Source organism: Callospermophilus lateralis, chromosome 3, assembly GCF_048772815.1.
Source record: "Callospermophilus lateralis isolate mCalLat2 chromosome 3, mCalLat2.hap1, whole genome shotgun sequence".
NCBI lineage: Eukaryota > Metazoa > Chordata > Mammalia > Rodentia > Sciuridae > Callospermophilus > Callospermophilus lateralis.
In genome coordinates, this window is record NC_135307.1 from 100,302,259 (window position 1) to 100,326,196 (window position 23,938).

The following is a 23,938-nucleotide window of genomic DNA, read 5'->3' on the forward strand; positions in this document are numbered from 1 at the left end:
CATATATAGTATTTTTTTTAAATAAACTACTTAGCAAAGTTTTTTTTTAATTGGGAGCTCTTACATAAAAATCTAGATTTCTGGAACTGGGGGTGAAGTTCAATGGTAGAATTGTTATCTAGGATGCACAAGACCTGAGTTCTACCTCCAGCACCACAAAAAGAAAAGACAAAACCTAGATTTTTTTCTGATTTCTCTTTAAATTGGAAGGCCTAACAACATTCTGGACTAGGATTCCTTAATGACAATTACATAGTCTCCACTCAACTTGCATCACTCATTTTTGTTACTTACCTGATTTCTATAAGCCTTTGAATTTGTTATTCTTGTTCTTTCACCCTCACTAACATTAGGGATTTCTTTACAGTTATTTATTTTTATAGTTGACAGGTATATGCTAGCAAAGTTGTTTTGTTTCGATTGCTTTTGTATTTTAGCACCCCCTGATACAAATATATATTATATATATAGTTTTCAACACATAAGACAAGTATTAACACAAAGGATAACACCTCAACTGAAAATACTAGAATTAGGACATCAGAGCTAGAAAAGACTATAGATGTTACTTCTTTTTACAGATAAGGAAAACTAAGACACAGAAAATACAAGTAACTTGCCAAAGTTCATTTAGCAATTTATAGCATTTTTAAAAAATGCTATCATTTTTTAAAAAGTGTAAACAGTAGATTTAACTTCAAAACTAATTTCCCAATTGTTTTTTAACATATTTTCCTTGTTTATAGTGTTAAATACTCTTCCCTGGTGGCACTTGCCTTCATAATTCGTCCCACAGCTATCATTCCATGGATGCCTTTGCTCTTCAAACATTTCTGGCAAGAACAGAGAAAAACTGACCTTATTCTACATTACTTTTTACCTGTAGGGTAAGTCTATCTATGTCTAATAGATATAATCTGTCTATTAATTTTACTAACCTATAAATGATTATGAATAAGATTTTGTATCTTTCAGTTATTATTATAGTATAAAATCATTGAGAACTCTCAGTCCAAGGAAATAGAATATTAAGTTTTTGATATAAATAAATTTATGTGTGTGTGTGTATGCACGCATGCGCTTTCACACACACACACCCCAGTAATGGGGATTGAGTTCAGGAGCACTCTACCACTGAGCTACACCCTCAATCCTCTTTATTTTTTGAGATAGAGTCTCACTAAGTTGCTGAGACTGGCCTCAAACTTGTGATCCTCCTGCCTCAAATTCCTGAGTCACTAGGATTACAGGCATGTACCACTGAACCTGGCATGTTTTATATTCATATAAAATACATATATATTTTATGTGTATATATATATATATATATATATATATATATATATATATATATATATATATATATATATATAAATGTTGTTTATATGTTCTTAATTTGCTTAAATGAGAGCCTCTCAATTATTTCTAACAGAATTTACCTATGCTTTTTTCCCTATTTCTCAATACATTTTAGAAATACTTGCTTATTTTACATTTGTGTAGGTTTTATAACTTATAATGGGTTTTCACATGTGACCTCAAGCCATCACAATTCTTGGATCTTGGCAATGCATGCATTTTCATTTTGTAGTAGAGGAAACAGAAGATATGAATAAATTAAAAATTATCCAAAAACTTTAGTCTTGTTGCTGTAAGGGAACTAGAATTGGAATCCAGGTCTTCTATTTTATGAGCTCCTAGGATCAGCCTTATCCGAAGTATCTAGTAGAATATCCAAAATAATTATAGAACAGATGAATACATTCCGACTCTGAGGACAGCAATATACTATACTATATTCACTCCACACAAGTATTTTTTATAAATAGTTTTTTCAAAGGACTAACTTATTAAAGTTACTATTCTTGTCATTTCTAGATATTTTATTATTGCACCCCTGCCTTTATGAGGTTTCCATTCTAGTGGGGAAAGACACAGCTAAAAAGATAAGATTTAGATATTTGTCCAAGTGATGATAAGTGCTATAGTGAAAAATAATGTGAGATTAAAAAGATAGAATGCTGGTGTGCATGTGGGTGTTATTTTTATATAATAATTGTGAAAGACCACCATAATAAGATTATATTGGAGCCAAAATCTAGAAGAATGAGAGAGTGAAACTTACAGACACCTAAAGAAAGAACATTCCAGGCAAAGGGACCAGCAAGTACAAGGTACATTTGGCTTTATTTAAGAAACATCAAATAATAAAGCTAAAGGAGAGTGAGTATGGGAGAATGTGATAATGTCAGAAGATAAGAGGGGCCCAGATCAAGTAGCCTTTTACACTGAGGTATATGAAAAAAGTCTTTTTAGTCTCTCAGCAAAGTTTATATGGTTTATTCACTCAGAGCATTTAACCTATTTGTGTCAAGCATTTGTTAATTAAGAAATAACTAAGAGAACCCCCAAAGCTCAGGAAATAATACCAAGAATTAATAAATGGAATGATATCAAATTAAAAAGCAGCACAGCAAAGGAAACAATTAGAAATGTGAAGAGAGAGCCTACAGAATGGGAGAAAATCTTTTCTAGCTACTCTTCTGGCAGAGAATCAAAATCTAGAATATATAAAGAATTCAAGGGGCTGGGGATGTGGCTCAAGTGGTAGTGTGCTCGCCTGGAATGTGTGAGGCACTGGGTTCGATCCTCAACACCACATAAAAATAAAATAAAGATATTGTGTCCACCTAAAACTAAAAAATAAAAAAATAAAAAAGAATTCAAAAAACTGAACACCAAAAAAATAAAATAACCCAATAAATGGGGTTAAATAGATGCTTCTCAAAAGAAATACAGATGGCCAACAAATATGTGAAAAAAATATTCAACAATATTAGCAATCAGGAAAATGCAAATCAAAACTTCACTGAGATTTCACTGCCCACCAGTCAGAATGGCAATCATCAAGAATACAAATAATAATAAATTCTAGAGAGTGTGGAGAAAAAGCGCTTTCACACTGTTGATTGTAAATTAATATGGAAATCAATATGGAGGTTTCTCAAAAGACTAGATGTGGAACTCCCATATGACCCACTTATACCACACCTCTTTTTCTTGAAAAATTAAAGTCATCATACAACAGTGATACATGTATACCCATGTTTATAGAAGGACAGTTCACAATAATCAAATTATGGAACCAGCCTAGGTTTCTATCAACAGATAAATGGATGAAGAAAATATGGTATATATACACAATAGAGTTTTATTGAGCCATGAATAAAAATGAAATTATGTCATTTGCAGGAAAACAGATGGAACTAGAGACCATTATGTTAATGAAATAAGCCAAACTCAGGAGGTCAAGGTTTATGTTTTCTCTCATTTGGAAGCTTGACAGGAAAAAGGAAAAGAAAGGATAAGGGCGTGTCATGAAAATCAAAGGGAGATCAGTAGGTGGGAGAAGGGAAGGGAGGGACACGTGCTCAGAGCAACATTGGCCAGATTATATTGTTATATTGTACAATATGTAACAACAATCTCACCATTATGTACAACTATAATGCACCAATTTTTAAAATGTCAAAAGAGAAAGAAAAAGAAGTGAAGAAGACAATGTCTTCTCCCAAAGTCAAATCTATGTGGAAATAAATAATAATAATAATTCCTACCCAACAATTTAAAGTGTTTCATTGCATATATATAAAGAAATGCTAGGCTGGGGTTGTGGTTCAGAGGTAGAGCACTTTCCTAGCTTGTGTGAGGCACTGGGTTCGATACTCAGCATCACATTAAAAAGAAATGCTGTATAGGAAAACAGAAAATAATTCTGCTTGAAAGGGAAATATCAGAAGCTTTATAAAGTAGGTGATGTTTCAGATATATAAGATAAATACAAGTTGGCAAGGCACAGAGAATTGGCATGTTTAAGGCTGAAAAGGCCTGAAGGAAGCTATTCATATAGATTAAATGCTGTCTTATTTTGAAGGAAAGTACAGAATAAGATAATGCATGTGAAAATTCTAATTATACAGTGAGGAACAAATGTCAACCACAGTACTTATCAGCCTTTTCAAATGCTTGATACATAGAGTTGGCTCCAGACTTGAACTATGTAACAGCCTTTTACATATCGAGCACCATTTAAAAATAGCCAGTTATATATCCAAACAGTAATAGTGTCTTTCTAGAGGAAAATATTGAATTGCCCTTAGGGGAAAATTCTAATGTATATGACCTATTTTTCTTACCTTCTTCATGATCTTGAGAATTTGGTCACATCATTTTTGTCATTATATAAAATCAAAAATAGTTTGGTTACCTGTCAGTGACCATTTTGTCCCCAGTTTTTGGCAAGATTGGAATGATGTATGGGACATCTTGTGGGTTTACAGGCATTAAAGAGATAAGGATACTATAAATAACTTTATTCTATTTTTTAAAAAAAATTTGTAGTCATAAACAGCATGCCTTTATTTTATTTATTTTATGCTAAGCACTCTACCACTGAGCTATTTTAATATTCTAATATATTTGACAACTTAGATAAAATGGACAAATTTCTAGAAAAATGCAATTTATCAAAACTGACAAAAAGAATAGAAAAATCTGAACAGTACTATAGAAATTTAATTTGCAATTAAGACCTTCAAACAAAGAATCATCAGGTTTTCAAATGACTACATAATCAGTTCTTCCATCCATTTAATAAAGAAGAAACAGCCTGTAATCTCAGCTACACCCGAGGCTGAGGAAGAAGGATTGCTAATTGAAGGCCAGCTTGAGCAATTCAGCTAGACCCTGTCTCAAAAAAAAAAGGGGGGGGGGGGCTGGGAATGTAGCTCAGTGGTAGAGTGATTACCTAGCATGTGTGAGGCTCCAGTTTCTATCCCCAGTACCAAGAAGGAAAAAGAAAAGAAAAGAAAGCAGAAACCTCAATCAATCTACACAAACTCTTCCACAGAATAATAATAAAAAAAGAACACTTCCTAACTCCTGTAATGAAAAGAGCATGTCCTTTATACCATAGTATAACAAGGACATGACAAGAAAAGGCAGGTATAAACCAGTATTTCTCATAACTGTGAATGTAAAAATCCTAAACAAATTTTAGCAAATTGAATCCAGTGACATATTATAAAGGGGACTATATTACAACCAAAATTAGCTTTATTCTAGAAATATGAAGTTGATTCAATATTTAGAAATTAACAGAAAAAAAAAGAAAAATCATAGGATTTTCTCAGTAGACACAGAAAAGGAGATGATAAAATTCCCGTCATGATTTGGATAAAAATTAAAGCACAACCCTTAGAGAACAAGCAATGAAAAAGGACTCATTAATATGGTGATTTATATTAAAATGTTACAGCAAAATCATACTTAGTATTGAAATATTTTCCTCTGAGTGGGAGAAGATAATAAGAATGCCTATCTCCACTTCTGTTCAACAATATGCATCCTATCTAGGGCAGTAAGAAAAGCAACTAAATGATTGGTAAGAAAGAAGTACAGCCATATGATATGATTCTATGTGTAGAAAATCTAAAAGAATATAAACTATTGTAACTAATTAGTTAAACATGTTCATTGAATAAAAGATCAATAAACAAATATTGCTCTTGAACACTAAAGTTGGTTTGACATTTAAGAAAAACAATATTTAGATAATTTCAAAGTATCTCTCCCCAGGATACTTACTAATTATGAAGAATAAAATGATAATTATACAACAGAGAAACTTGGCAGACACACCTTAACCAAGTAAGTAAACATTGCCAAGTAATCTAACAAATCAATATTATGGAAACCCTCATCTGAAGCACTGAAACACTCTTATCCCTCCTGTGGTGTCACTGACAAAATGCATAATCTGAATGTAATCATGAAAAAACATCAGACAATCCCAAATTGAGGTACATTCTCCAGAACAACTGACCTGATGCCTCAAAGATGCCATAGTTATTAAAGACAAAACTTAAGGAACCATCATGCTATGTTAAAGTATTATAAAGAAACATAAAAACTGAATATAATAAAGGAGATTTTTTTCTTACTATAAATAACATTGTTAGGACAACTGGTAAAATTTGAACAAGGTCTGAAAATTAGATAGTAAAGATGTAATTTTAATTTTATGAGTTTGATTTGTAGTTTATATAGGAAACCATTCTTTTTAGGAAATATCCACTGACATATTTTAAAAAAGGTAAATGATGTCCGCAACTTATTCCCCAACAATTCAGAAAAAAATATATATATATCTATTTCAAGAGAGAAAGAAATAAAAGAAATATGGTAAAACATTACCATTTGAGGAATCTAGGTGAAGGATATATAGAAATAATGTTATTTACAATGAGAAGTTTATAGGAATAGGTGAAGGGTGTATGGGAAAACAAAGTATTATTCACAAAGACATCAGAAAACATCAGATCCTTACAAATAAATTTTGTAAAAGATATCTACACAGAAAACTGCAATACATTGTTGGGAAAAACTTATGAAGGTTTAAATAAATGGAGGGATATACCATGTTGGTGGATGGTAGATTATTTTAAAGTATCAGTTCTCAAAGTGTTCTGTGTTAGTTGGCTGTTCATCACTGTGATCAGAATACCTGTCAAGAACAATTTAGGGAAGTTAAAGTTTATTTTATGCTCACAGTTTGAGAGGTTCAGTCCATAGTCTGCTTACTCCATTGCCTTTGGCCTGAGGTAAGGGAGAATATCATGGCAGAAGGGCATGGTGGAGGAAAACTGGCTTATGGCAGACAGGAAGTGCAGAGAGAAGAGAGGGGCAGGGCACAACCTGGGTTGTGGGGTAATGCTCCACCTTCCTCCCGTTACTTCCTAGTAATCCATTCAGGTACAGCTTTTATCATTGCCTAAAAGCCCCACCTCTGAAACTTTCTGCATTGGGGATCATGCTTTCAAAACAAGAGCTTTTCCAGGGACATTTCTAGATCCAAACCATAACAATCTGTATACTCATTGCAATTCCTATTAAATACCACTAGGCTCTGTGTGTGAGAGAGAAAGAAAGGGAGAAAGAATGAACTGTAAGGCTGATTCTAAACATTTTATTCTTTGGTATTGTGGGGTACTAAACCAAGGGGCACTTCATCACTAAGTTACATCCCCAGCCCTTTTTACTTTTTATTTTGAGACAGGGTCTCGCTAAGTTGCTTAGGGCCTTGCTAAATTGCAGAGGCTGGCTTTGAACTTGTGATTCTCCCCAGCCGCTGGGATTACAGGTGGGTGCCACTGTGCCTAGCTGATTCTAAACTTTAAGTGGAATGCAATAGGCCAAGAATAACTGGAGGGGAAAAAAATGTTAGAGGATTTACACTGTTAGATATTAAGACTTATTACAAAGTTACAGTAATTAAGACTACTAAGAAATAGTATAAGGAAACTTTGTACATCAGATTCACCATTAGGAGAGTTAAAAAAAGCAAGCTACCTATCTGAAGATATTAACATTATATATTATCAGCTAAAATATATAAAGAATATTAGGCTTTAGATTAAATTGAATAAATACTTAGTTTTCCAAACTAATGGCTTAGACTATGCAGTTCCAGTTCTAGGTATATACCCAAAGGAGATACAGATTAATGGACACAAAAGGATTTGTAAATGAATGTTCATAACAACACTATTTATAATGCCTGAAAATGGGAAGCACAGTGTCCATTAACAGAATAAATAAGGTAGTGTAGAATACATAGTTACATACACCATAACTGTAAATAAACGAACTATAGCATACAAAAACCACACAGTTCAGTCTCACAAGCATGATGATTAAGAGAGACTAGAAACAAGAGTACATATGGTATGATACCATTCTTACAAAATTCAAAAAAGGTAAAACTCACTTATGCTATCAGATAACCCCCTCTTGTGTGTGGTCTAGATTTGTCAACTCAATTCTAATACAGCAGAAGGGATGGAATGTCACTTCAACAAATGACTTCCATCTTGGGATACGTCTTTCTTGCCCGACACCCTGCTGGAAGCCAGTCATTATGTCATGAAGTCGTCTTAAGATCCACATGTCAAAGGAATGAACCCTACCAGTAACCCTGTGAGTTCAGAAGCTCTTGTCTCTTCCATCCCCATTAAGCTTTCATATGAAACTGCACTCTCAGCTAAAGAGCTCAACTGCAATTCATGAGAACTCTTAAACCAGAGGAACTCGGCCAAATTACACTTGGATTTTTTACCCACATGAATTATGAAGTAATAAATATTCATATTTTTAAGTTACCAAGTTTTGGGGTAACTTGTTATGTAGCAACAGAAAACATAGTGTTTATTTTCAGAAGTTTACTTAGCTGGGGACATGGTGGTACAAGCCTGTAATCTCAGCTACTCAGGAGGCTAAGGCAGGAGGATACCAAGTTTCAGGTCAACCTGGGCAATCTTTCAAAATTTAAATTAAAAAAAATTTAAGGGATGGGTACATAACTCAGAGGCAGAGCACTTGTTCAGCATACATAAAGCCAAGGAATTAATCCCTAGCATTGAAAAGAAAAATCTGCTTAAATGCATGTTCTCATAGCAAAAGATCTTTCAAAATGTTTATATTCATATTTAGCTGGTGAAATTGTGAAACATTTTAAAAGTGGCTTTTAGTGCAAGATACTTGCAAAAACCATGCAGCAATATTGGATCTTCAGCAGGTTCAGAAATTGAATCCCCATTCTCTTCTTGTTTTTCAGGTTTGTAACTTTGAGTTTGTCTCTAATAATTGATCGTATTTTTTTTGGTCAAGTAAGTAAAAATATATTAAGCTAACAGCTACTTTTTATTTTGACCATTTGTTGTGCTAAAACCTCAAGTTGGATTTTTTTAATCCATTAATATTTCAGAGGCAAATATTTTTTTAAAAAATGCTGTGTGCTACATTTTATTAAAAAGACTTTTAGTGTATGCTTTTGGTGCAATTTGCTGTGCTGTTGTATTCCTAGCTGATGTTCAGAAGTCTTTTAAGGCAAAATTTTAAGTATTGAAGAGCCAGAGAAATACTATTCTAAAATATTATTCTAAAATAATAAAAGTTAAGAATTTTAATGACTTTGACTCTTAATCATGCAGAAATCACACCAACCAAATATTCTATTCTTCAGTCATTTGGTTTGAGATTTTAATCTAATAACTGTACATAATGGCCTTTGTTTTTAAATTCCCTTTTTCCCACTTAGAAGTTGGTTATGGCTTTGGAATCCTGTCCATATTTTGAAGCCTAATATTCTTTATTAATAGCCAGGTGATCTTGGACAAATTTCCAACTCTTCTTTCTATGGTTCCTTTATCTGGGAATAATTGTGACATTTGTCACAATTGAGTAAGATTAAATGACATAACACATAAAATAATAACAGTTCCTGGCTCAAGTGAGCACTTAATTTTACTTGTTATTACTGTTGCTGTCATTATCCGTTTTGTGCTATGATTCAAATTGTCGTGTTTGTAGAGTTTTACCTTAGTAGATAATATGTGACATTGTAAGGTACTAGAGTAAATATAGGTTAATATGGTTACCACATATACCCTCTACTAAAAGTTTAGGATCCTCTCTATCTCTAATTGGATGTATAACATTACCAAACTGTGTGTGAACATTTATTCGCAATTTTTCAGGTTCATCTTAAATCCCAAAAACCTTACTGTTTTTAAAAATAACAAAGACCACATCAGTACTTAAAGAAAAAACTATAGTTGAGTGATTTCATAGAGTCATTAATTAAAATTATTAACTATTGCCTGGTTTTTAGACTTAAATTCTGATTGAATATCAAGGTTCTTTCAAATTCCCTCATGCCAGAGTAATGCTTGACACTAACACATTTTTATTTCTTTTACCTTCAACTATTCCAGTGGACGCTGGTTCAATTTAATTTTTTGAAATTTAACGTGCTGCAGAACTTGGGAACATTCTATGGTTCTCATCCATGGCATTGGTACTTCAGTCAAGGATTTCCAGTTGTCTTGGGTACTCACTTACCCTTCTTTATTCATGGCTGCTTTCTAGCCCCGAAGAAGTACCAGATATTTTTGGTGACTGTGCTATGGACACTGATAATATATAGGTAAGATTTTATTTGTTCAAGTAGTAAATGTTACCATGAAATTAGTTTCTTTGAAACTAACTTTTATGATTTGTTAAGAGGTTTTTTTTTTTTTTTTTTTTTTGAGAGAGAGAGAGAGAGAGAGAGAGAGAGAGAGAATTTTTTTTTTTAATGTTTATTTTTTTAGTTTTCAGCGGACACAACATCTTTGTTTGTATGTGGTGCTGAGGATCGAACCCGGGCCGCACGCATGCCAGGCCAGCACACTACCGCTTGAGCCACATCCCCAGCCCAAGAGATTATTTTAAAAGTCAGAAGTAGTAGTAATTATGCTGGTGCGCATATAAATACTTCAGATACCAGGATTATACTCAGTTTTTAATTAGTTGAACAAATTTTATTTCCTTAAAAAATTTAAGTGTTAAAGGGCCAGAGAAATATTAAAATGAAAATGTATGTATCTGTATTCCAAATTTGTGTAATACTACTTGACTGAATTGGTAACAGAAATCTGTGTTAGAATATAATTGTACTTTATAATTTCACTTCGACATTAAATGTCATGATTAGTTTTGACACATCAAAATTACCTTATAACTTCAAAATAACAAGACTAATTCCTGAAGAAATTCAATCTCCAATACTTAGAAAACATACAGATCATGTTAATTGTGTTTCATTTTAAATACATTAATTTTTCAAATAATCATGTATCATAATAAAATGGTACATAATATTTTTTTCTTAATATCTTTTGTTATTATAGCATGTTGGGCCACAAAGAATTCAGGTTCATCTATCCAGTTTTACCATTTTGTATGGTGTTCTGTGGTGAGTGTTTTTATTAAAATAAAAAATTATATAGTAATAGTTAAAAGATAATAATGCTCATTAGCTATTATTTATTTTCAACTAAGCTAAATGAGAATTGCTAATTATAAGCTAATTGTAATTATTTTTTTTCCTGTATCCTATGAAGTCAGATAAAAACATAAGGATATATTTGAAGCTGTTTAAACTAGTTTTTGTTGCCTTTACACACAAACTATTTACCCCTTTAACAGTGACTAATGCCTATGCTTTTTTTTCCTCCCCTGGTACTGAGGATTAACTCCAAGGGTACTTTACCACTGTGCTACATCTCCAGCCCCCCCACCCTTTTCTTTAATAATTGTTATTTTGAGACAAGGTTTCACTGAGTTGCTGAGGCTGGCCTCAAACTTGTGATCCTCCTGCCTCAATCTCCCAAACTGCTGGGATTACAAGCATGCATCACCACACCTAGCCATGAATGTAGTTTTAAAACAATTCACTCCTGTGATTTTATTTTTGGCCCTTTCTCCACTTTTCCATGAGGTATATGCATTGTAGTTTTTACCTGTGACTGTTTAAAAATATCTTATTTGACTTAGCTCAAGAAAATCTGAATTTTTGCATTGATTTGGGAAAATTAAGAATTAAAATTTTATTAACTTCAAATTTAATTCAAAGTAAATTTGAATTTACTTTAGCTTCCTTCAAATAGTACAATCTTAAAAAAATAACAGCTGAATTAGGAGGGAAGGAAATGAATTACCAACTTGGACTGGGACTGGAGACTGGAAAAAACTATGGGGTTACAAATCTAAGTCTTAATTTTACTTAACAAAAAAAGTCCAGATGACCCATTGAGTTAGGTGGCCTTCTTTGACCAAGTACACATCAGCTCCTACAGATTTCAGATATATGTACTCTCTACTATTTAGGTAAATATATACATCTATGTATGTGACTTATATGATGTACTGAAACCAAACCCTCAAATTTTGTTATTGTAGTCTTACTTCATATACAAATACACATTTTGCAAATTTTTTTTAAATATATATCTTTATTTATTTTTATGTGGTGCTGAGGATCGAACCCAGTGCCTCACATGTGTGAAGCAAGCGCTCTATCACTGAGCCACAACCCCAGCCCAGCATTTGGCAAATTGGGTCCATTTACCAGAGGAAATCTTTTAACAAATCACTTTAGATTTTAAAGTTTTTATTTTTACAGTGACTTGAGCATTAGTTATAATTAAGCATTGTCAGAGTACTGGAAGACAAATGTGTGTGTGTCCCCATCTGTCAATCTGTTTATGGTTTGGTTTGGTTTATTTAGGAATCTGGGTGTTTCTGTGTCCTCTTCTGTGCCCTGTTTCTTATAAAGCATTTACAGAAATGTCAAAATGTCTGAATCCTCATTCCCAGTCCATAAGTTTGAGTCTTTTAAGTGGGGGGATGCCTGTAATTAGGCCCTATTCTGAGTCTCAAAATTTGAGATAAAATTTGATGAAGGCATGAAAAAACCCCATTTTAATGGATTCTTATCCGTTTCTTGGTCTGGGAATATAGTTTAATTGTAAAGCACTTGCCCAGAAAGTGTGAGGCCCTGGGTTCAATCCCAAGCCCCACAATCACCCTTTCATTAAGTATCTATTCAGGATGGAGACACCTTATCTCCTCACAAGGTGTTCTCTTTTCTCCAGACACACAGAACTAACATTCTAGGATGGGCCCAAAGAATCTCTTGATTCCTAGATAATTTGTACTTCCACTAAGAGTCAACAGACCTTTACTGCCAGGAGGTTCCAGCAGGAGCTCACCTAGACAGAAATCTGGACATTCAGGAATCACTGTCAGAAAAATGGCTCTCTCTGCAGTTCTTGGTGTTTTAAATGACAAAATTTGAAACTTTCCTGACACCTGAAATTGTTATATCACAAATCTGAGCCTTATTCTGTTTGTATGGCCTATTTTAACCTTATTTTATATAAAAAAGACAACTTTGTCAGCCACTGATGTCTAATAAGCCACTTCAAAACTTAGTGGCTGGACCAGGCATGTTGGCTTGTGCCTGTAATCCCAGATAATTGGGAGGCTGAGGCAGATGGATTGCAAGTTTTAGTCCAGCTTGGACAAGGTAGTGAGACATCATTTCCAAAAGAAAAAATACTTAGTGGCCTAAAATTCCATTTAGTATTATTTACAAGTCTACATTTCATTTGTGCAGTTGTTCTCATCTCTGCTGTGCTCACTTATGCAGATGTGACCAGTTATAGATTGACTAGACAGCTCTGTTGACCTAGGCAGGGCTCTCATATGTCTGGGATCCAGTTGTTGGCCAAGGCTGACAGCTCTTCTGTTCTTTCATCCTCCCATTGGCTACCTGAGGTCTATTCACTTGGAATATCCAGGATCACTAGAAAGGAATCCCTGGCTCTGAATTTCCATCACATTTTCTTTGATCAAAGCAATTCAAAAGTCCAGGCCAGAACATTTGATAGGGAAATAATGGAACTGAACATAGGAAGAATAATTAATTATAGCAGTTTTTTTTTTTCAGTCTGCAGTAACTTATCTTGCTTAGTCTGAATTTTCCTCAGTCCTCTAGGATTCTATAAACATACCTTCTATGATTGGTTGTGATCTTTAGTAACATGTGTAAAGTTGTATCTCAAGTTTACCTATAAAAGGAAAACTCTACTGGCTTAACATTGCTGAAATTCTTAGCTTATGCCTCTCCTCTCAAACTAGGTACTGATGTTTCTAGTACCTGCTGCCAATTCTGAGTTGGGTATCAATTAGTTTTTAACACAGTGGCCAAGATAGACTTGCTTCTCTTGGCTTAGGCCACTTTGTTTTCTATATTCTGATCTTGTTATTAAAATTGCACATGCACACTGTTTGAATTGTCATTCCTAAGTAGTTTTTTAAAAAAAAAAACAATGATCTTCCTCTGCACTCCCTCCTAAAACTCCCCATAAGCAATCACTTAAACATTCTTTTAAGAGGTTATTTTGGTATTTACCTCCTTATTTCTAAATAAAATGCTTACAATGCTACCTAACGATCTTTGTTTTGGACATCATCTATTTACTTCTCATTATACAACATGAAAATACAACTTGTTTCCTTAAGAAAGTAGCAACCAAAATTCATCCTAATACCACTGTCTTTACCCAGTATTCTCATTGTGGTTAAAAGTTCAAAGTCTCACCATTTACCCATACCTGTCCTCTTAAATCCCACTCCAAAATTAAACTACTCTTTCTCTCATGTAATCACTGAAACTAAACTGACCTAACAGCTTTCTCAGGGTATTTGAAAGTAGAAAGATTAACTCATATATTTTCTAATTGGTAGAAAGTAGTAGAGAACATAGTAGAGATTTTTTTCTTAACATTAGGTTTTCTGATAATTCTTGCCCAAACCAGGATGCATCCTTGCCACTACTCAGTAAATGTGATGGTAATTAGTAATGTACTGGCTTTCCCATTATTGTCCACTGCCATGAATCATAACTTGGTGAGAAGAAATTCATTAATCCTTGCTGGAGAATAATTGCCATGCTAAATATCCGAAACTAAAGTATGTATATCAAGCTAAATAATATGTGATTTGGAGGCATGGCTGAATAAAAGGGCCAATTTACACAGGGCCTTCTTATATACTGTTATTTCTGAATGTTCTACATCCATGGATTCAAACTAGCCAAGGATTAAAAATATTCAGAAAAATGTACTGGCAGACTTTTCATTCTTATTAATCTATAAATCACCATCATCACTATTTCCTTAAATAATATGTCACTATTTACACAGATTAGATATTTTAAGTCATCTAAAGATGATTTAAAATAATCAGGGGAATGTGCGTAGGTAATATGCATATCATTTTATATAAGGGACTTGAGCATTTGAGGATTTTTGTTCTTTGGGGAGTGGTATATTCTAACCAGACCCCTGTGGATACTGAAAGAAAGTATACTCAAGTTTTTAGATTTGTCCTTGAAAGTAATCAACTGGGATATAATGGATTTACAACACTTTTTTTTAACAGTAGTCTGATGAGAATTTTATAAAAACTATGTTATTGTAAAATAAAATGCTCATGGTACAAATATAAATATACTAGTGGTTGGTCCATAATCACCTAGCCTGTTCTCCAATGGTAAACTATTATCACTTATGCAATTCACCCAGAAATATTCTACATACCTACTTTAAATTAAGAATTTGAAAGCGATGTTTGGCATTTAGCAACAAGTTAGCTAATGTGTGAAGTGAAAGGCTCCATATTTTGAGAGCTAATCACCAGAGTTCATATAAAGTCCCACATCTTCAGTGATTGGCAAAATCTCCAATTTTAAGTCACATCATTGATGTGGTGGTGATTACTACTTTCTGAAGCTAGGTCATTTGAAAGTAGATCATTTCAGTGAAAACTGTTTTGCTGTATTATTTCAATTTCAGTTAAAAATGCCTACAGGGTGACAAAATCTAGTATCTTATAATATGTATTGAAGAAACTGTTACTTCCCTATAAAAAACAAACGTGCATCTTAGCCTTTTCATGGCTCACTCATTAATATAATTGTAATGTGTCTAACTCTCCCTTTAATAACTTCAATTTCTGAAGTTCCCTTGGTAAACTTTGATTGTCAGATGATTTGAAAACCCTTAGAGACTTAAAATCTGCATGTTAGACTCAATAGCCATAAGCTAATATACCACACCACAGTACCTTTTACTAGAATGATTCAGACCTAGATGACAATACAATGATAGTGAATGGTCACAAAAATTATGACTTACTGCTTATTTTTTGTGTCTACAACAGCATTGCAGTTTATGCCATTTCCGTGAAATTACAAATGTATCTGCAGTTAACATAAGAAACCAAAAGATTGCCAGTTTTACAATTCAATGTACCTATCTTCATATAGGATACTCACTAGCCCACCTGAAAACATGGAAAAAACCAGCTCTAAGTTTCCTGTTTTTATCAAATATGTTCCTCGCACTCTACACTGGTTTAGTTCATCAACGAGGTACTCTTGATGTCATGAGTCATATTCAAAAAGTCTGTCACAACAGTCCCAATAAATCTTCAGCCTCAGTATTTATAATGATGCCGTGCCACTCTACTCCTTATTACAGGTAATAAAAGTTGTTATATATGTTATTATTGAGAAAATAAAACTACTTTAAAATTCTCAGATTTCAATTGATCATTGATCAAATGATAAGAAAATTTAAACTTCCACTCATTTATTTACTGTACTTTAAAAATCATTTATTCTGTCAATGAAAATCACATTTTAAATAAATACTTTTTTAAAAGTTTATACTTAAATGTTATTTACACAACGTTGAATTAATCTCAGAACACTAAATTCTAGTTCAGATTTGCATTTGTACTTTTGTCTCAGTCTTAAACCAGTCTTTTAATCTTCTGGGGCATCAGTTGTCTCATCCATAAAAATCAGGGAGTACAACTAAGTGATAGTCTAATGCTTGAATTAAGTATTCCTAGGAAATATAAAATACTAATGTTGCCTTACCATACAAGGCATTCAAAAAGATATCCATTTGGTCCTATGATTGTATTCCAAGAAGCTATCCTAGTTACCAACAGTCAATAATGGTACAGGAGCAAAGCAACTAGCTTCCCTAAATAAAATTCTACAACTGTTTAACTTAACCTGGCTTTAAACAATCTGGAGTTGATAGTCAATGTGCACATTAAATTAATATCACCATGGATATAATTTTAAAAGAATTTAACATTTTGGAATACTCAAGTGCCAATAATAAACACATAATTTACTAAGTTGGAATTGCCTTGAAAAGCCACAGGCTAGATGGAAGACCTAAAGTATTCCTTCAACTTGAGGATTCTTTTCTATACAGTCCTCCCAAAATAAATTTTATATTATACATATGCTTATCTACTTACCTATCTATATACCTGTATAGAGATATATAGATATATGCATGCTTAGTGGGGGGACATTCGCTGTCCTTCCATGTTCATGTTGGTGGTACAGGAATTCTAGTGGTAACAAGATATTCTCCATATATAATAGGGGTTGACATCTTTCACTTTTGTATAGTTAATATTATACTTTTCTGTGTGTGGTACTGGGATTGAACCTGAGGTATTTTACCACTGAGCTACGTCCCTAGCTGTTTATTTTGAGATAGAGTCTCACTAAGTTGCCCAGGCTGGCCAGGAATTGTAATCCTACTGCCTCAGCTTTCCTGAGCTGCTGGGATTACGGGTGTAAGCCACCACATCCAGTTTCTCATCTTGTACTTTTTCAAAGCACATACTGAAAAAAAAACTAAAAACAGAAGGCCCAGGGCTGGGGATGTGGCTCAAGTGGTAGCGCGCTCGCCTGGCATGCATGCAGCCCGGGTTCAATCCTCAGCACCACATACATAGATGTTGTGTCCGCTGATAACTAAAAAATAAATATTAAAAAAAAAAAACTAAAACAGAAGGCCCAGTGCCCATTCCAGATTAAAATTCAAGAATTTCTGCTTTTCATCTCCAAAACCATGAGTTATGAAGTAGCAAGTCTTATATAAATTCAGTTGATATGCATCTCACAGATAAATCTCCATAATTTTACTTCATTTCTAATTGGGTCTTTTTCTTTTTCTTCCCCCGTTGCCTGCGACTGAACCCAGGACTTACAGATGCTAGGCAAGCACTCTATCAGAGCTACATCCTAGACCTCTAATTGAACATTTTGAATCTTTTTATCAAGTTCGGTTTCTCCCTCAATTAAAAACATGGCATTTTGCATGGCCTTAAAGACAAATCCATCTTTTTATAATCTATACCACAATAAAACCATTACTTAGATTGTTAATCAGTGAACATTTGTTGCTCCCTATTAGTAATCTTACATAAGTATGTAAAACTTGTCATTTAAAGATGTAATCCACCCTCTTTCAGACCAGAAAGGCAAGAAAGCAAAAATTCCTTTTCATTATTAACCATTTTCCTACCTTGCCCAATAAGCCTATAGAGAATTAGAGGTAACTTACCTGATCCCAAAGAATATTTGGATTTTTGGAACAGTACTCTAATGCTAGAGGATGGTTAGTCCCCCAAGCTGCTAAATTATTTACTTTGCTCCTTGAAATGAGAGTTTCATGTTTAAGTTTGGACTTGTTTATGCCATGGAGAATCATGTTCTGCATTTTGGTAATATGTATTAAGGACTTCCTTCTTTATGTTAATTGGAATTGCTGACTGTTACATGATATATCTTAAGAGTAACAGAAAACATTCACCATGCTTTTTAACCTCTTGTAAATATTATAACATTTTTCTCATAGCCATGTGCACTGTCCACTTCCAATGAGATTTCTCCAGTGTCCCCCAGACTTGACTGGGAAAAGTCAGTATATTGATGAAGCAGATACATTCTACCTAAATCCCTTAATCTGGTTACATAAAGAGCTTCCTGATGATGCATCACTGCCTACTTACTTGATCATCTTCAATGTTTTGGATGAGGTAAGTAAACATGAAAAAGAAAAAAAAAAAAAAAACCTCAAGTGTCTTTATTCAAGCCCAGGTTTAGCAAACACACAGGTAAAAAGATAACATAAGCTATTTTATAGTCTTTTTCAACCCCCATATTCCATAATTTGTCTTTTTCCCAGTCAAAATCAGCCCCAGTTCTAAAACTGTCAAGGTATGTTTGTTATTGTAAGTTAATTCTTTTATTAAAGGAATCTTGTTTTATTCTGAGTGAATAAAGGAAATGTTATGTGTTATGTTATATATACACAATTTTGTTCTTGATGGCTGAGTAAAAACTCTTCTGTGTCCTTTTCAGAAAAGTAGATGGAACTGGAGATAATCATACTAAGTGAAATAAGCCAGACTCAGAAAGTCAAGGGCTATTATGTTTGCTTTCCTTTATGTGGCTGCTAGAGAGAAAATGGAAAAAACACAAGGGTAGGGGAATCTCATGAAAATGTAAGGGAGATCAGTAGAGGATGCGGGCCAGGGAAAGGGAGAAGAGGGAAAGGAGAGGTACTGGGGAATGAAATAGACCAAATTGTGCTGTGTGCATCCATGAATACAACACAATGCTTCCCATTACTTTATATAATGCACCAGTAAAAAATTTTTTTAAAAGAAATATTGTTTTATGAAGAAAAATGTTGCAGAGGAGCGATTAGAATTGACAGTTCTAAAAGTCTTTGAAACAGTACAACAAAATGTAGCCTTTATTTACTTAAACATTTATTTACTTCTAGGAAATAAGTGCTTTCCTAATTTCAAGAAATTATGAGAGAACTGCTGTTTTCTTCCACACTCACTTGCCGGAGGGTCGAACTGGAAGTCACATATATGTCTATGAAAGAAAACTTAAATGGGGAAATCAACAGAAGATGAAATTCTAAATTGTGTTTACAGCTTCTCCAGAGAAACTGACACTTCTGGGTAAAAATATTCAGGTGCTGCTAGACACTTTAGTCAACACCAAGTTTAACTCCTGGAATTTGCAAAAAGCCACTGTGGATTGCTTTACCAAATATCACTACTGAGAAATTGTATAAAATATCACAGAATAAGAAATCACATATTAATGTAATGCCAGATTTTAAATAAAGACCTTTAGTTTTCCTCATGGTGTAGTTTTATTATTTCTTCCATAATATTCAGATGTGCACGAAATTTCACAAGAGAACAAGTCAGCAAGCTCTTAAGAGGGCAGCAAATTCTTCACAAGTGAACAGGCTCTTGAACCCACAAAAAGACAAGAAGTGTAAGATTATAAAATGTTAGAGATGAAATCCCATCACAATGTACTTTCTACTACTGCAAAACTCTAACACAATCAGTGTTAATTACACTTTGTCACATATGAGACGAGCTTGCTTTAAGCTCATACACTGCTAGGAAGTCTCATTTCATGCACAAAATCTGTTGCGTGCCTGGCTTCTTTAATGAAACTTTTTTCCAGTGCAAAAAAAAAGAGAAAAAAACGTTCAACAAAGCTAAACTACTGGAATATGTAAGTTAGTAAGCTGCTGATTGATGCTTCTGTGTAATAATATAAATACAAAGCGACCAAACTGAACTTTTAAAAATGAAAGACAGACACTGTCATCTTGATAATTTGATCTTAGTTTAAACACCAGATATTGTAGAAAGCATCCATGTCTCTCTGAATTTTCTAATTTAACTTAATCATGAATCAGTATTTAGGATCAAAAGGTAATTGCCCCAATTCTATTTCAAGATTTGCCATGTGTCTTCCATTAGTGCGACCATATTTATGCCATTTACCTTCCCTTTTATAAGGCTGTGGTTGAAGGTGCTTCTGCTCTTGTTTTCGATGCCTGGAGTTTTCAATATTTACCATACGTTGCTTTCTATCAGGTCGACTGAAAGTAGTAAACACATTTTTCATCTATGTTAGAGTTCAAATTATTTAAATAAAAACCAATTTTAATGTTTTTCTCCATTAATCTATCTGAACATTCTGCAAAAAGATGTTAATACAGTATAATCCTATTATGTCCATACTATAAAGCAGGGGAGAGGGAGTTCAGTGAGTATTTTTTACCCTTTAGAAAGCAAAAACAGACAAATGTAACTGTACTGACAAAGGGAAAATACTGAGGAGATAATAAGAATAGAATGTGACAATAAAATAATGAGATGTGTTTCCATTATTTTCCTCTTCTCAAGAAAAAAAAAAATTCTCTCCCATTGGCTTCATCCCTCACAGAAATATACACACATTTCTTACCAAAAAAGGCTCTTTTTCTGTTTTAGCAAAAATTCACAACATCTGCATTTTTTCCCTCAGTTTCCATGAGCAGGTTTCTGTCACTACATTATGGCAAGTCCATAATGCTAACCTGGGCACCCAATTCCCAAACCAAGAAATATTTTCAGTCCTCAACTTTTAAAGCATTTGACGCAATTTAAATATTACTTTTACTTGGGTTTTCATGATACTATTCTGTAGTCTTGCCCTTCTCAGACTTCTCTACAACCCCACTGATGTTGGTGTTCCCCAAGGATCTGATAAATATCTCCAGTGGAAATTGTCTTCACACACACACACACACACACACACACAGAGACACACAGAGAGTTTGGGCCAGAGAAGCAGAAACATTAATTGACTGGCAACTAATCCTCTCTAATTGATGTCAATAGATACCTTCACAACTTTTACACCAATTCCTGTTGCCCAAAAGCACATTCCTGCATTCCATATCTGAATGATATCACTATCCACAAGGTAGCCCATCCCAGAAATCTAGAAGTCATTGTTAACTTTCTACTTATCTTGCACAAGAAATAACTATTTCACTATTTACCTACTGTGTAACTGTCTTTACTCTTTCTTAGTTCTAATATTCATCAGCTCCCAACTATTATACTGCATTCTAGCTTCACACCTTTCCAATGAATCCTCCAGACTGCTGCCAGTAATCTAGAAGGTCGTCTAATTAAATCTATAATTCCACTCTACTTCAAAATTCTTCAGAAATTCTGCATATCCTGCAAGACAAATCCTTTAGCATAAAACAAGGCCATCATGATCTTTTTTTCATCCCCCCTGCACTACCTTGCTTCACATTTTCAAGGCTTTTCAAGTGAAAACCCTTCAAAAGATAGTATAACAAGTTTATTTCCAAGGCCACCTCATCATGAAGCTTTTCCAGACATCTCCAGACACCTGAAGCCACCATATACGTGCCTCCATATCTTCATTTAATTTTCTGTATCTGCCTAGCTTTTGAGCTTAATTACATTAAGAAATTTTCAATTTGTTTCCTCAAGACAGCCTCCCAACACTTTGCTCATTACAGCACTAGACATTGAATAACTAAAGACACCATAATCAGTCTCATTATTTTATAGACACATTACATTTATTCATAAAAACATAGATATATGTATCTCAAAGGTAAAAAGTGAAGCTAACATTTGAGTATTAGAGTTTCATGTTACAGAATAAAAAGCAGATAAACAATGGATTTAAAAGTTATTATGAAGTATACACATTAGAATTTCTGGCTTGCTGAGATTGCCTCTTTGATCATGCCACTACCCTTATAAATAATTCTGTAGTAAGGATTACATATAATAATTAAGTTGGAATATGGAATGGACAAATGACAACAGGTAGGGCACTATAATTGTTACATATGTGAGCTCTTCTGATTTCAGAGTAAAATTTGTGTTGTTCACTCCTAGCTTCCTAAGGTGAATAAAGAAATTAAAGGAAAATAATTCCACTTAAGGTAATTATCTTTTCATATCAACTATACTAAAAAGAAACATAATTAGCCAAAATAGGATTTCTATATCCATAACTAATTTTTAAGATATAAATCAAACCTTCTGTTTAAATCAGTGATTGTTATATGAAATTTTCAGTTTTTAATACTTATAAATTTAAAACTATATCTTTCAATCTATTCTAAATTTTTAGGAATAATAAAGCATGTCTTTTAGAAATAGTAACCTAAGAAACTTATCAAATGATAAAAATGCTACCACAATAAACAATTGTTAGAAACTATTATAATAACACGGTTTTATGTAAACCGACCTGGGTCCATATGGAGGGGGAAAAGTGTGACCAAAGAAGTGTCTATATATATATCCATCCAGCTTCTCAAACACTCCATCATTATATACTTGATATTCCTTCATGTCTTTAAGATAATCCTTAACATCATTAACAAAGTCCGTGAAAAGCTTCTGATCATGGATAAAGACACCATTTAGGAAAAACTTGTTGATGAATTGATCTAGTTCTTTCCAATGATGAAAAGAATCCAATTCTTTTAATAAGTATCTTTGAATTAACAGTCTAAATTCATCAATCTTTACAGGATTCATCATTACCTTAAAAGGATTAACGGATTCTTGTTGAGCATATTCAAATATACCAGAACAAGCCTTTCTGAGATAACTTCCCCTACAGTCATCATGCTCAGCACTGCACTTCTGTAAATTTGTATTTTTTCTAAATTCTTCAAAGTGAGTTGGCTTCTCTTTCCTTCCTTCCCTTTGCAGAGTAGGACCTCCACAATTCTGGTCTTGCTTAGGTGCCTTATTCTGTGGATGTAAATAGTCACGAAAAACTGTTCTTGGTTTTTCAGCTGTTTCTTCTCTTGGAGCACTAAATCTTTTGTTGCCCTTTTCATCAAAGATATTCTTGGTGGTATCTTTGAAATGTCGGAAAGTGGTTTTAACTGAATCCGAAAACTTTTTCAGATTTTCCTTCACAGCTTCTTTAGCCTGCTTAATTTTTTCTTTATGATGCCTCACAAACTCCTTGGTAGAATTCTTCATAGCATCAAATGTTTCCTTAACCGTTCCCAAAAATGTTTCTTTTGACTTATTCTTAGCCCTGTGGTTTCCTCTGCTACCTTTCTTTTTTCCATCAGTTTCTTGTTTTTCATTCTGATCTTTTGCCTCAACATACAGTCTTTCCCACAAATCAGAACGCTGCTGTTCAAAGTTTAGTTTCTGTTCCAGCTCAGTGAGTCTTTCCTGTAAGACTGCTATTTCCTTTTTTTCAGTCAATATACTGGAAGAATCTAAGTTGTCTTGTGACTGACTTGTGCTTAACTGCTGAAGTTCCACCCTTAAAGTCATTGCTATCAGTCGTTCTCTCTCCAGTTCTCTCTTTAGCATCTTAGTTTCTGCCAACAGAGTCTCCCTTTGACTAAGGAAGCTGTGCACTTTCTGCTTTTCCTCTTCTAAATGCTGCTTAAGTTTCTGATTTTCTGTAACTAATTCAGTATTTCTTCCTTTGTCTTCCAATATTCTAATCTGTTCTCTTAACTTCATTAACTCTTCCTGTAATGCAGATATGGCTTTCTCTTCCTTCTCCAGAGATATTCTTAAATACTGATTTTCTGTAGCAAGATTCTTTTTCTGAGTATCAAAGGATATCTTCTCTGATTCAGTAAGAGTCCAACACCTTGCAAGGTTTTCTTTCAATGACTAAATTTTTTTGGAAGAGAACAAAAATGTCAAGTGTTTTAAAAGCTGCAATTAAATCTTTAAATATATCCTATTAACTTCAGTGTCTTTATTT

The 23,938-nt window shown here is 33.7% G+C and overlaps 2 protein-coding genes across 12 annotated transcripts in view; one reads left to right on the forward strand and one right to left on the reverse strand.

Annotated features, from left to right (window-relative positions):
• The window catches only part of Pigb (phosphatidylinositol glycan anchor biosynthesis class B), a 28,521-nt gene extending 9,038 nt beyond the window's left edge, over positions 1-19,483 (forward strand). The window contains exons 6-12 of one of the 3 annotated variants that reach the window (XM_076850826.1): positions 747-887; positions 8,675-8,726; positions 9,834-10,045; positions 10,791-10,855; positions 15,776-15,989; positions 18,183-18,363; positions 19,116-19,483. In XM_076850826.1, the coding sequence (XP_076706941.1) occupies positions 747-887; positions 8,675-8,726; positions 9,834-10,045; positions 10,791-10,855; positions 15,776-15,989; positions 18,183-18,363; positions 19,116-19,262 (1,012 nt within the window). In that variant the 3' untranslated portion in view covers positions 19,263-19,483. The remainder of the gene's footprint in view (positions 1-746; positions 888-8,674; positions 8,727-9,833; positions 10,046-10,790; positions 10,856-15,775; positions 15,990-18,182; positions 18,364-19,115) is intronic. The other 2 variants (XM_076850828.1, XM_076850827.1) reach the window with 2 other exon arrangements.
• The window catches only part of Ccpg1 (cell cycle progression 1), a 46,588-nt gene continuing 42,125 nt past the window's right edge, over positions 19,476-23,938 (reverse strand). For 8 of the 9 annotated variants that reach the window (XM_076850817.2, XM_076850825.2, XM_076850818.2 and 5 more), the window contains 2 exons: positions 22,439-23,844; positions 19,476-20,249 (listed from right to left, as the gene is read on the reverse strand). In XM_076850817.2, coding sequence (XP_076706932.2) covers positions 20,060-20,249; positions 22,439-23,844 — 1,596 coding nt within the window. In that variant the 3' untranslated portion in view covers positions 19,476-20,059. The remainder of the gene's footprint in view (positions 20,250-22,438; positions 23,845-23,938) is intronic. The other variant, XM_076850819.2, reaches the window with a different exon arrangement.